A 13,725-nucleotide genomic window follows, 5' to 3' on the forward strand; every position below is an offset into this window, starting at 1 on the left:
ATATTTTAACATGTTTAACATAAAAATGCTATTAAAATGAGATACCTGGAAAAGATAGTGTTGAGAAGTATCAGGATAAGTTGTAGAGACATGATGAGCTTGAAAAATGAATCCTGTGAAGTACAGCCAACTCGGCACTATTCAAAGTTATAATTGTGTAAAATGTGGTCAGCCCAATGGAAAGATGGAGTGTGGATTCAAATGGCACTACCATTTGTATTCATTATTCTAAGGAGATCTGGATTTATTTTTCTTTATTCATCTTCTTAAATCCCGGCTCTTATCTTAATCCTTCCCTCTTCAAAGTCCACTTCGTTTCAAAGTACCAGGGAGACTGAACAGAGAGTCAAGAAGACCTAGTCTTAAATCTTGCATTTAGGGAAGAAAAAAAGATTTAATTTGCAGTCGAAAGAATTGTATTGGAACTTTAGCTTTGCTGTTTTTAGCCATGAGTCAATGAATGGCTTTATTTGTTAGCCATGAATCAGTGGGTGGCTCTTGTCACCCTTTTGGACCTCAATTTCTCCATCTGTAAAGTAATGAGATGACAGAAGCTCTTCACCTTTTGGTGTTATGGATCCCTTTGGCAGTTTAGTGACACCAATAGGCTAAGTCTCAGAATAAATGTTTTGAAATGTATAAAATAAAATACATAGAACTGCAAAGAAAACTAATTGTATTAAAACAAAGAGGTAGATTTTTCCCCCTAATGAACTCATGGATTTAATGAAATTAATCAATAGATCCCTTAAGAGTCTGTGGACCCCAGGTTAAGATCTACTGGTCTAGATGTTCTCTAAAGTGCCTTCCAGATGTGAATTCTCTGAAGCTGAGAAAGAAAAATAGATCAAAGGATTGAAGAATTAGATAGAAAATAAAAGGCCACACTCACAAAAAAAAAAAAAAGAATTAGATAGAAAGGGACTTGGAGGACATATGAATCCAACTTCATTCTACAGATCAGGAAACAGTTTTAGGGAAGGTTAAATGTCTTGCCAAAAATTATATTTGTAGTAAACAGGAAACTCACCCATTAGGGATCTGCCTGTCTCAAGTCCCTCTTTACTTTAATTCATTCTCTATTCAGCCAGTAAAGCTATTTTCCTAAGGCACAGGTTTGACCATGTTACTCCCCTACTCAATAAACTTCAATGTCTCCCTATTGCCTCCATTTCAAATACAAACTGCTCTGTTTGTCATTGAAAGCCCTTCATAATCAGGCCCTCTCCTATTTTTCCAGTCATATTATATATAACTCATTCTTCAATCCAGTTACCCCAGCCTCCTGCCTTTTCCATGAACAAGATAATCCATCTCTTAGCTCTGGGTATTTTTTCTACTGTTCCCCAGGATGCCTAGAAAGCTCCCCTCATATCTCTCTTTTGACTTCCCATCCCATCTTTTATAGGAAGCCTTTTCCAATCCCTTTTAATTCTAGTGATTTCCTTCTATTATTTCATATTTATTCTGTATACAATTTGCTTTGTATATATTTGTTTGCTTGTATCCCCCATTAGATTGGAAGTTCCTTGAAGGCAGAGTCTGTCTGTTGCCTCTTTTGTATCCTTAGCACTTAGCACAGAACCTGGCACATAATAAGTAGGCACTTCATAAGTGCTGATTGATTAATTAGTTCTAGAGCATTCTCTTGCCCTCAGAGTCCGGAATCCTTTTCAGTTTCCTTGGGCTGCCAAGAAGGAGGTTTAAGAGTTGACCCTTGAAAGGAGCAGACTTTTCTGATTTATAGCCACAGAGAACATTGGGAAATAAATAGAAGATTGTTAGATGCTATATCTCGAATGTAAACACTGATGTACACATAGATGGAAGGCTAATCTTATCAATTTCCTCATTTTCAGAAACCAGTCTCTGGGATTGGGAAGAGGCTTATGGAGAGAGTAAGAAAAGCCAGTTTCTATTTTGAGATTCTGGGTACTTTCTAGGCTGAAAACTTCAGACCTCAGCTGGACTTTAATAGCTACTCCTGGGCATTAATTCAGGAAGCCTACTTAATTTGTGACCAATATAGTTCCATTTCATAGGTAGAAGAACAGGGTTGGCAGGTATAGGGACATGATATCCAAGTACAATAATCTTCACTTTATTAATTCGCTGCATATTGCATTCATTTTTTTACCCTGGTCTAGGCAGGCTACAATTGATTACACTATCTATGGCCTGAATTTATGAAAACTGTGCAGAAGCTTTGGAAAGAAAAAATAATAATTTAGCTCCACTTTTCCACAGTGCTTTTCAGTTCTGACAAAGCCCTCTCCTCTCAGCCTTGCTGATCTGATGGTACAGGTATTATTTCCCCTATTTTAGAGATTAGGTAAAGTGACTCTTGTGGTTCTGAGTGTCAGATCTTAGAGTTAAACTCCAGTCTTCTAATTCTGGTGTCTAGGACTCTTTCTATTATAGTCCTTCCTGGGTGCCGTAGTGAGTAAAATGAAGCCATGAAGATCCAAGTTCAAATGTGTTTGCTTCAGATGTATTAGCTATGAGACCCTGGTTAGGGGCCCTTCCTCTCCCAGTTTGCTCTTCCTCAGCTTCATTTTTTTATCTGTACAAGGAGGATATTAGCATCTATCACATTGTGATGTCAAGGAGGTAAAATGGGAGAATATACTTATCAAGCACTATGGAAATGTTAGTTATTATTATTATTACATTCCCCATTCCTACTCCACAGCAACTCATCCATCTTTCAAATCTTCTTATTTCTGTTGGGTATTTTCCAGTCTTTTTATTCACCCAAGTTCACAATCTAGGAGATATACAGTAGAGCAATGGGCAGGTAGATGGCATGATGGTTAAAAGGCTGAGCCTGGCCAGAATTGGGAAGATCTGAATTGAAATCCAATCTTAGACACTAGCTATGTAATTTGGGGCACATAGCTTTACCTCTCATTATTTGTAAAATGAAGATCATTATAGCATTTACATTGCAGGGTTGCTGTGAGGATAAAATGACATAATATTTGTGAAGTACCTGGAATATAATAGGTGCTATATAAATGCATTATGGTAATATGCTTGCATAATTAAACATGTATAACTTTTATCAAATTGCTTACTTCTCAGGGAGGAGGGAAATGAAGGAGGGAGGGAAAAAATTTGCAACTCAACAGTTTTTAAAAATTGAATTTTAAAAAATTATCTTTGTATGTAATGAGGGGAAAATTAAAATATTTTAAAAATTACATTATTATTGTCAACATAACCATCATCATCAGTAGAAGTAGCAGTAATAATAAATCAGTAGTAGCGGTGGTGATGGTGGCAGTGGTAATAGTGGTATAAAAGGTAGTAGTAGTGGGGATGGTAATGGTAATAATAATAATAAAAGGAGTTAGTGATAGTGATGGTGATGATAAAAGAAGATTTTCTATTTGATCATGGAGATAATAGGGAGCCACTAGGATTTACTGAATCAGGAGGTGACATGTTCAGATCTGTGTTTTAATAGTTTTCTTGCTGTCTTTAAGGCACTGAATTCAAGATCTTGGCTTGATGAGTTGGTGGCCAAGCCAGGATCCAAATGGTCAGTTCTTAAGTTTTAAGTGCTAGTGACTTTCTACTTACTGGAATATAGCAAGGATTGATTTATTAATCTAATTATCTAATCTATAAATCTAATTGATTTATTAATCTAAAGTTGATTTACTAATCTAAAGGCATCTCCTTGCACTAATAGAGGATAGTTTAGAATTACAGTCACAGAAAAAAATTTTTGGTAATTTTGCAAGGAATCATGGGTCAATGGCACTGAAGGATGCTTAATCTAGTCTAATCTTATTTTTTCTTTTCCAATCTCTTCATTTCCCATAAGAAACGGAGGTTCTTGTTTAATAGCTTGGAGATTGCTCAGGTTTAACCTGGGGAGGTTATAGGTAGTTAGGAGTCCAATGAATAGAAAGGAGTCAAACCCAAGTTTCTAGAAGTCTAGTCCTAGAGATGAACAGACCATTGGCTAAGTGTGCTGGTACACTCTGGGGAAACATTCTTACTCATCCTTTCTCTACAGGAATGCTCTCTCAGGATGTGGCAGGTGTGCCCACACTCTAAACATGCCTTTTTCCCCAATGGTCCAATGATCTTCCATTCTACTGTATTGCTTCTTGGTGACATTGTCTACAAATAATTCCTTTTTAGTACTCACTGGAGTCAGTTTTTGTAAGATAGCGATTTCCCCCCTGCTCTGCAATAAATCCTTACTCTGAAGTTTATTTAATTCAACTTTGATTGTTCATTGAAAAGTGTAAGTTGACTAAATAGAGTTGAACTTGGGTAGGGATGCTTAACGTAATTAAAACAAACAAACATGATCTCTTGAGATACACCAATATGGAGATCAGATTAAAATCTCCCATAGTTTCTGCAACTCAACAGTGAATTTCTACCCAGTGGCTTCTTAAGAATCCATCAAAGTGTGACAGGGTATCAAGAACAATGGCTGAACAACTCTCTTTATGCCTTTTTTTTATTGGAGAAAATACATCTCCAGCTCAGCATTTAAATGGGAACTCTTGGGTTTTTATAGGCTTAAGACATGCCCTATAATTATCCGAACATGCGTTTGTGGGGGTGGGGGAGAAGGGGAGATCCATATAGAAAAGGGCTTATTTTACCAAAAAATAAATACCTTCCAATTTTAGCCGGATGTGAAAAGATTAGCAGCTCACCATTAACGGGTCTACTGAACTGCAAAGCTTCTAACCTCTGTGAGATTTATCCCATTCTAATTAGAAGTGTAAACTCTCCAATTCCATGTCACCATACAATATGGCCCAGAAGGCATGTTGTCTGTTTTCTGTTGGTCTCAAGCAGCCATCATGTTGGACATTCTTACTTGGTATTTTACTCTCACTCTGGAGTTTCAAGGGTTTGGGCGCCTCCCTGGACTCCCAGATAATTCAGACTTTTTAAACTTGTCATATGCCAGTGTTTTCTCTCTCCTTATCTCTGCCTCTTAAAATCCTGGGCTTCCTTCAAGTTTGGACTTTACCATCAGTAGGATGCTTTTCCCAGTTCCACCACTGCTTCCTCCTACCCTTCAAAGATTAACTTCTACTGGACTGCCTCATTATAATGTAAGTTCCTGGCAGGTAGAGACTTTCACTTTTTTTTATTCTAAGCAGTTAACCCTGTGACTGGTATACACTGGAAGCTTAATAACCACTTGTTGCATGATTGATTCCATAAGTGGAACTGACTAGCTTTTTTTATGATTCCAAGCTACTATCTTAAATTTTAATTTAGTGATTTTTTTTTAAAAAATGGGAGCCATTAACAAGGATAAGAGATGAAGATATTCACTAGTGTGCTTTCTCCAAACCTGAAATATTAAGAGGGGCTTGCTGAACTGTACATTCATTAACATAACCACTCCACATTTCCTGATTTTAGTATTTCATTAGGAGAACTTACAAAACCAATTGCCCAGTCACCATCCATATAATCTTAACTTTCCCTGGGTGCTACCAAAAGGCTTTTTCTAAAAGACAAATTTTCCTTTAAAAAAATAACAAACCAAAAAACACATCCAGAAACAACTCAACTAGCTTTGTCTATCATTCCTTTGGGATTTGATCAAATGGATGAAAAAGTTTTCAACTTTGTTCTGCTTAAAACAATACTGTCTCTGGTTGTCATAACCATCCCTTTCCTCTGGTCTATTAATCATTAGCAATGAGTTATGACACATTACTAACTCCCACTGAATTAGTGGGGAAAAGGATCTGTAACTGACGATTTGTCAGAGGACGAAATGTTACTGTGTTTGAATTAGCGTCTGAGAGGCTGGGGTGCTAGTCCTGTCTTTTAAATTAACTAGTTCTGTGACTATGGGGCAAATCATTTAAAGTTTCTGGGCCTGCCAGAGTTCTCATCTGAATAATGATAGAGTTGAGATATATATATATATATTTTTTCTAAGATCCTTCCAACTCTGTCAATATTAATTTTTTTCCATATTTCTTTAGAATATAGTACTTCAAAATGCTTCTTCCTCCAATAATTCCACCAAGTAGGTAATACTGATAATATTCTATTCATTATGTAAATGAGGAAATTACAGGTCAGGGAGGTAAATTAAAGTAACCTGACACTCAAGGTCATAGGGATAGTAAGTGTTGGAGTAGAGGTCCAGACCTGTTTCTCTGTTCCTCTCACTCTAAGTCCAGTGCTTTTTCTTATTAAAGTAGCATTAGTAGAACTAAAAATGGAAGACATTTCCCTCACGCCAGGTGAGGGAGTCAGGAGTCAAAGAACAGAGACAAACCCTCACAGATGTTGCTGTAACTCCAGGGTTTACTGGAAGCATATAAACCATGAGTGGACATACATACTCATACAGGAAGGGTACAAGATGGCAAGTGTATTCTACCTCATTGCTACCTTGGGTGTTTTTTTGGTTTTTTTTGGCTTAGGGAAATGAAGCTTTATATTTAAAGATTCTGAGGAAGTCAGTTTTATTCATCATTACTGATGGGCTGAAAATGTTAGAGGCTATGAGGTTTTGTGTTGAGGTAGTTAAAAGGAAATAGAGTCTTTTGAAAATGCATCAGTGTAAAGCAGGCAACCTCCAAATACTTTTGAGAAAACCAATCATGAGTAAATTGGAGAAGGCTAAAAACAGGAGTTGGTAAAATCATTTGGAGATAAGGGATATTCATGGATATTTTATGAGTCACTCTAGCCATCTCTAGCTAGATTTCTCCCTTGCTTGCTCTGGGGGTGGGGCAAAGGGCCCAGTCTAACTCACCTGCAATACCAGGCTTGTATAGCTCCAAATTTAACCCTGCACTTTGGGAATATTTGCTTCAGGTCCTCTTCCCAAATGGAATTACTAGTCCAAGTGTCTCTCTTTGTCCCTCATTGAATCAATATATTTCTTTCTAGAACTACAGGTGAAGAACCAAGATAACTTTAGGAGAAGACTTTTCTGATGTGGCCAATAGTCAAAGGTTTCATATATCATCATGGCAAAACCTAATAGATTCTAATCCAGGCACTGCTGAATTTCTGGTAGAAATAGTGCATAAAATGATCCCGAAAAATGGCCCCAGTTGGTGAATTCAGTGGCTACCTGAAAATGCTTTTTTTTCTCTGACTTCATCTTCAGAGAAAAACTTCCTTGGATACTTCCCAAGCTTTCTCAGTCTCAAGCAATTTGGACATCATGTTGCATTCTTTCTTTTTATTTCATTCTTTCAAAATACTTGTCTTCCTCTGCTGTGAGAAATAATTAGTCTTGGCAAAAATTTAGTAAAGATATGATTCACAGACTGGACTAATATCATGATGAATTACTGAGAAACTTTTCGTTTATAGTACTTGGTGAATTTCTTATATGGATTAGAACATGGTGATTAATCTATCTACTCTTCCATTTACATAACAACACGATTTCAATGTTTGTTATGACTTTCTCTATCCTTATTTATAAGACAATACAAGAGGGAACCATGTATCTGTATTTGAAATAGAAATGATACATTGAACAGATATTGCTCACCACATTCTGGGACCGGATGGTTGGTATTCTAATGGGAAACTCAAGAGCAGGAACAGACTTTTTTTTAATGGCCCTTTCTCTAATTTAAAACACTTCCATTTATTTCTCTAAGATTTAGTGATAACTTTAAACACTGACTAATTGCCCAGGGGCTTGGCGGCACTCACAGGGGCCCATCTTTTTAGAAATACTAGCAGTCTGTTAGCTCATGGCTGCTCCAGCTTTGGAGCCCCACTCTATAGCACACAAATTAAATCACCATAATGGATATAAATAAATAAAGTCAATGGCACCACTTCCAAATGAAGGGCACATGACCTGGTTCTAAATATTGAATTTGTGTCTCCATCTTTTAGCTATTGACTCTCCAAATACACAGCAATTTACTCTCATTACCTTCAAGTAAACTGACTTTGATTTTAACAGTTACTTTCTAATTGAATCGAGCCAGCCATGTTTGATTCATGGGCCCTGTTGTTGCTAGGATACATGGTTTGGAATTAGATGAAAAGCCTTCAATCCAAAGGGGAAACTTTCAAAGTGTCAGTGGAAAGTGACACTTGGTCTTCCACTCTTGATGACAGGCTTGATCTGAGATCCTTATCAGAAGCCTCAAGCTGAATGAACTCTTCTCCATTGCCCTCCCCTGGAAACAAAGCAGCCTTTGCTGAGAGGGATACCTTATCACTGAAACGAGTCAGATGGGTCTTAAAGCAGTGGATACACCTCTTTATGTAAAATGTTTTCATGTTTGCTTTACAGTGAAGAGAAAAAAACCCAGAACCCCCAGATTTTATGTATTTTGAAAATATATTTAAAAACATTAAAAATTTCTATATTTAAACATATATTATATGTTAATTAGTACACTTAAATAGAACTTGTATTTACAATAGGATTCTGATGCTTTTAAGTTTTAATGCCAATTTTTTCAATAACAGAATTATATAAATAGACTAAAAATACAATAAATATTTATGTTTTACATGGTGAATAATATCTCTTTACCATAGAGAGAACAAGGCCACAGACATTTACTTACATTTTCAATGAGTATCACCATAACAAAGCTTTAGGCCCACTGCCTGCCATGCATGAAACACTTCTGCCACAAAGACCACGGCAAGACTTCAAAAAACAAAAGCAAAAACAAAATGAAGAACAACACAGAGAGATCTTTTTTTTCCCCTTTTAAAACAAAAATCTTTAACCAATTAAGACCACCAAGCCTATGAGTATGATGCTTTAGCTTGGGGATGGTGAGAGCCAGTTCCGAACAAGGATTGAAATTTCTCCTGGCACTTTTCAGAGAGGGTCAGTATCATCAACACATTGAGAAATCCCGGGGGGACTCTGAAGCCAAATATAATGTTCTTTTGTTTTGTTCTCCCCAAGAGGAATTAGAAGGGAATTTCATGTACATCAGAAAGTCTGAACACTAACTACAGTTTTAGGACACCATGACAAAGATGCATTAAAAGGAAACCCACAAAACAAACTTATAATAAATTGGGTCTTGCAGAGACTTTGGAAGACCATTAACTTTCTTCTTTGAGAGCAGGTGTTTAGAAATATTATTCCTTATGACAGATTATATTGAGATGAATGAGCAAATGTTTGTATGTGTGAAAGGATGGATGGATGGATGGATGGATGGATGGATGGATGGATGGGTGGATGGGTGGGTGACTAGGTAAACAGATGAATGAAAGGAAGTATGGCTGGTTGATTGACTGAATGAATGGATGGATGGACATTTTCTTTGCAGGTCTTCTTTCCATCTTTGAGTTTGGACCTTAATTCCCAGTGTCGGGGTGCAGCTTCCTTTCTTGTCTGTTTCTTACAACTACTAAAACAGAATAATACTTAGGGTTTTCTTGCACACAAGGACATCATTTACAGTATTATCCTCCTCCAGGTCAGAGAATAGGATTTAGGGTCAGAAAACAGAAGTGGATTCTAGCATTACATTTTATAGGATTTGGTTATTTAAAGGGCTAACGAGGTACTAGCCCAAGTTCCCAGTTCCTGTATTGGTTGTTGTATTAACTCACACTGACTTAAGTAGGCTAAGTAGGCAGTGCTGATCTAGGGAATCCTCACGATTGATAGGAAAGTAGTAGGAGCTGAGGAGTAGAAGCAGCATTAGTTGAGAAGAGCTCTGAGAACCTATTTGAACCATTAGGAAGTATCAAAGTGTCAAAGTCATGTCAAAGTCTCTTTGGCTTCCTGTAGGAGGAGGCAGTGTTGCACAATGAAAAAAACCAAAATAAAACATTGGGCTTGGGATCAGAAGAACCAGCTTTGAGGTCCTAGCTCTGTTGTTCATTATCTGTATCACTTTGGGCAAGACAGTTTATCTTCATCTGAAAAAAATGGAATGTGTTTGTGTGTGTGTATGTGTGTGTGTGAATAATTACATTTATCCTGCTAATCTCACAGAATTGTTTTAAGAATCAGATGTCACATGAGTAGCGTAGTATTTGGTAAACCCTAAGTTATTATAGAAATGTCAGTTGCTGAGGGCCAAGCCCTTGGGGAATTGTCATTATTTGTGTCCCTGATAGTTCTGCCTGAGTCTTCATTGAGAAATCACGTTGGAGGGTTTCTATAAATATGGGCTGGGTTTTGTTTTTTTTTACTGAAGGAACCTAATTTCAGAGGCAATCAGCCTCTTCATGTAGCAGACATCGTGTCTCTCTTTGCATCTAGTAGATCATAATGCTACGACCAGATCTCAGAGCGAATGTCAGGCTATCCAGGTTTTCCCAGAATAAAACTGATATCGGAGCGGTGGGGTGGAGGTGGGGAAGGAAGGGGGTGAAACTGCCTGAGCAAGGCCCTGTTGAGTGAGGCCCTCTTGAGCATAGTTAGATAATGTAGGCACTTGAAGCGTGAGGTACAAACAGCTCTGCCCATTTTGTTCCAGAGGCATTCCTGGGGAGTTCTTCTGGTCCTGCACCTTTCCAAATGTCTCAAATGCCACATCTCCACCCTTGCCTAAATCCGAGCGGCCGCGGCCACGTGCAGCGCAAGAATTCTTTCCTTACCACATCAACAACCTGTCTATCAGATCTATCCTCTTCTGGGGAGATCATTCCCTTTCCGGGGGACCTATGATTTTACTGTTTCACTGTCTGGGACTCCTGAATGTCTATCTCAGGACGTATACTCCTTCTCTGGACATTTGCCATTCCTACCGCTGATCCTGAAAAAGTCTCGCTGTGTCCCCACACATAGAAGTCTTAGGTTCCATTGGTTACTTGTTTTTGATGGGAAAGTTGCGATTCTCCTTGCCTTGTGTGATGAACTTGGTACGACAAGATCCTGTCATTCACTTACAGGTTTAATGCTTGCAATAGATTTTTCTTCCTTGGGAGAAAAAACCAAGAGGGAGCCCCCAAACTGGAGAGGGATGGTGGGAAGGGAACCAGGGAACTAGAAGTACAAATGAATGTGCTGTAAGCAAACTTAGGTCTTTGGGAATGAACCAGGCCCAGAGGAGTATGAGAAGGATTTCCCAGAGGCCCTGAGATAAAGGGAAGATGAAGATTCACTCGTTAGGGTGCCTCTAGATTTTTTTTTTTCCAATAGGGTGGTCTCTTTAGCAAATACCTTTACAATATAACACACAGGACAGGGAGTGCTCCTCTCCCCATTCCCTCCCCCAGTTCCCTCTGTGAGAACCTTAAAAAAATAAAAACAAAACAAAGGAAACCCCAATCCCTTCCCCCCCTAACCCTGCCAACCCTCCCCCCCCCTCCCCAAAGCCAGGAAAGCTATGACAAACAGCACCTTGACATTGTTTTAATTCCAACGCTATCAGAAGTCAAAAGCATTAAAACAGAGAGAATACTAACAGGACTGAAGATACTTTACTGTCTAAAATGGAAACGGAATGTTCAGGTTCAAATTTGGGGTATGTGTGTGTACGTGTGTGTGTGCGTGTGTGTATGTTTTCTGAAAGAGGACAGTTTATTATCAATTCACAATTAAAGCAGCATGCAATTTATTTATTTTTTTCAACTTTTTTTTTTTTTTTTTTTTAACGTTTTCAATTCTTGGCAACGGCAACAAACCACAATGTTATCGAGGAATGTAATGCAGACTTTTTTTTTTTTCAGTTGTGCGCAAATGACTTTGTTTCCCTTCAGGTCATGGATATGTTCAATAAATAGATTGTAGAACCACTGTACTGTATAAACTTCATTTATACATGCAGTCCATAAAATTATTTTTTTTCTTACTGAATAATTTACCCTGTTATGTATATATACAAATAGATAATTTTTATCTCAATATAATCTATACAACATAAATCCACTATCTTCCCCTTTTAATGGTCAGTGTACATACACAAGAAGTGTCTATTCTGATGAACCTCCAGCCAACTCTCTTTTTATTATCCATGGTGAGCGCCCGCACATAGGACTGGGTAGTTCGACACTGGGAGTTCCAGTGCCTTTTGTCTATACCTCTGCAGCCTTCTTTCGTATAACCCATGGGATTACACTTGGTCTCGTAGAAGTATTGCTTCAGTTGGCCTTTGGGGACCGGGACCTTTTCCAGGACCGTGACCGTCCCACCCGACATGTCCACTGCAGTCTTTTTATCGGCCGCCGTGACCCACTCGCTAATACTGTCACACACGCTCAGCTCCCCCCGACGGGCAGGGTCGGAGTGGCGACGGACCCTCATGGACATGTTCGCCGCATCCAGGTAATTTTTGTATTCCTCAAGGAGAAAGAGCAGCGGGGGTTCCAAAGGCACTTGGCTGCTGAGCATGACCCTAGACGTGTACAAGTCGGCATCCTTGCTCTCCTCCCTCGGCTGAACGTTCTGGTCCTCATCCAGAAGCTCCTCGATCACGTGTTCGAAGGTGTCAGCCAAGGAGGTCAGTCCCCTTGACCCTGCCTTGGGACCATTGAGACTCTCCAGAGTTCCGTGGGTCCGCATCCCCGGGTAGGTCAAGCCGCCTTGACCTCGGACACTGCTTTCTTTCATGGGGGCAGCCTTCATGCAACCGAAGTATGAAATAACCATAGTAAGGAAAAGGATGGTCATCACTCTTCGCACCTGGTGGAACTGTGGGAAGGAGACAGAAAAAGGGGAAAGGAGACTAGTTAAGGCTTTTGCACCTGGTGGAACTGTGGGAAGGAAAGAAAAAGGGAAAAGGAGACTAGTTAAGGGTTTTGCACCTGATGGAACTGTGGGAAGGAGATAGAAAAAAAGGGAAGGAGACTAGTTAATGGTTTTTCTGGGACTCAAAGCAGATGCGGGGTCCTCGGTTGGCTCGGTTTTCGATGATGCTCTGCAGGGTCAGGGTTTATTTATGCACTGGCGATAAACTCCAGCTGCACACAGACACAAATTAATGTCGGTGGTTCATTATATTTAGTTTAATATAAAACAGAAACATGGAGTGTTTTCCCCAGGATTAGATAGATCCTTGGCTGAAGCATAAACCCAAGATTAGACAGTTGCTAAGTAAGTAAAAAAAATAGGATAAAGATTCCTCTTTTCCTACTCTCTTATCCAGGGAGTGCCACTTTGTAGGCTCAATATTAACGATCTCTCTTGGTGTTCCCACTATAATAGGGATATCAGAAAAGTTACTAAGCAACAACTGCAAGTATACTAGCAATGTTTTCCTGCCTCTTGCTTTAAAGTCAGTGATACGCTGCTATCCTGGGGATAGGAGATGGAAATAGCAGTGAGCCTCGGGGTCTTTCTGGAGACAATTCAGGCAGGCACAACAGGTAAAGCTGCAGCTGAGCTGGCTTCCCTGTTCCCAAATTTCCTCTCCCATCTGCCAGTTACCCTGAATTATAGTCTTTCACATTGGATAACAAAACACAACAAAACTTTTAAAGACCACTTATTCCATCCCTTTCATTTTAAGAGGTGAGAAAACAGGGATCCAAAGGTGAGTGACATATTCAGGGTGACGCAGCAGAACCGGGGGTAGAACCTGTCCCCCCAATTTCAGGGCTCTTTGGTGGTAATACCAATTGGCATTTATACAATGCTCTCCATGCATTCTCTCATTTGCTTCTCACATCCACCCCATTAAGTCACACTTTATAGATAAGGACACCAAGGTTTAGACAACACAGTGCCCTCTCCATTGTTTCAGCACCAATGGGAGTCAGAAAAGGGATCTGAAACCAGGGACTTCCTGATTCTTAAGTCCAGCATTCCCTTGC

General features: G+C 39.1%; 1 protein-coding gene and 1 long non-coding RNA gene across 7 annotated transcripts in view; one reads left to right on the top strand and one right to left on the bottom strand.

Moving 5' to 3' along the window:
- LOC116420159 overlaps positions 1 to 13,725 on the top strand; it is a 133,373-nt gene that overhangs the window by 98,831 nt on the left and 20,817 nt on the right. The window lies entirely within an intron of this gene.
- Positions 11,581 to 13,725, bottom strand: part of BDNF (brain derived neurotrophic factor) — a 74,840-nt gene continuing 72,695 nt past the window's right edge. For all 5 annotated transcript variants that reach the window (XM_031944159.1, XM_031944161.1, XM_023506304.2 and 2 more), the window contains exon 2: positions 11,581 to 12,604. In XM_031944159.1, coding sequence (XP_031800019.1) covers positions 11,843 to 12,604 — 762 coding nt within the window. In that variant the 3' untranslated portion in view covers positions 11,581 to 11,842. The remainder of the gene's footprint in view (positions 12,605 to 13,725) is intronic.

Source organism: Sarcophilus harrisii, chromosome 6, assembly GCF_902635505.1.
Source record: "Sarcophilus harrisii chromosome 6, mSarHar1.11, whole genome shotgun sequence".
NCBI classification, from domain to species: domain Eukaryota; kingdom Metazoa; phylum Chordata; class Mammalia; order Dasyuromorphia; family Dasyuridae; genus Sarcophilus; species Sarcophilus harrisii.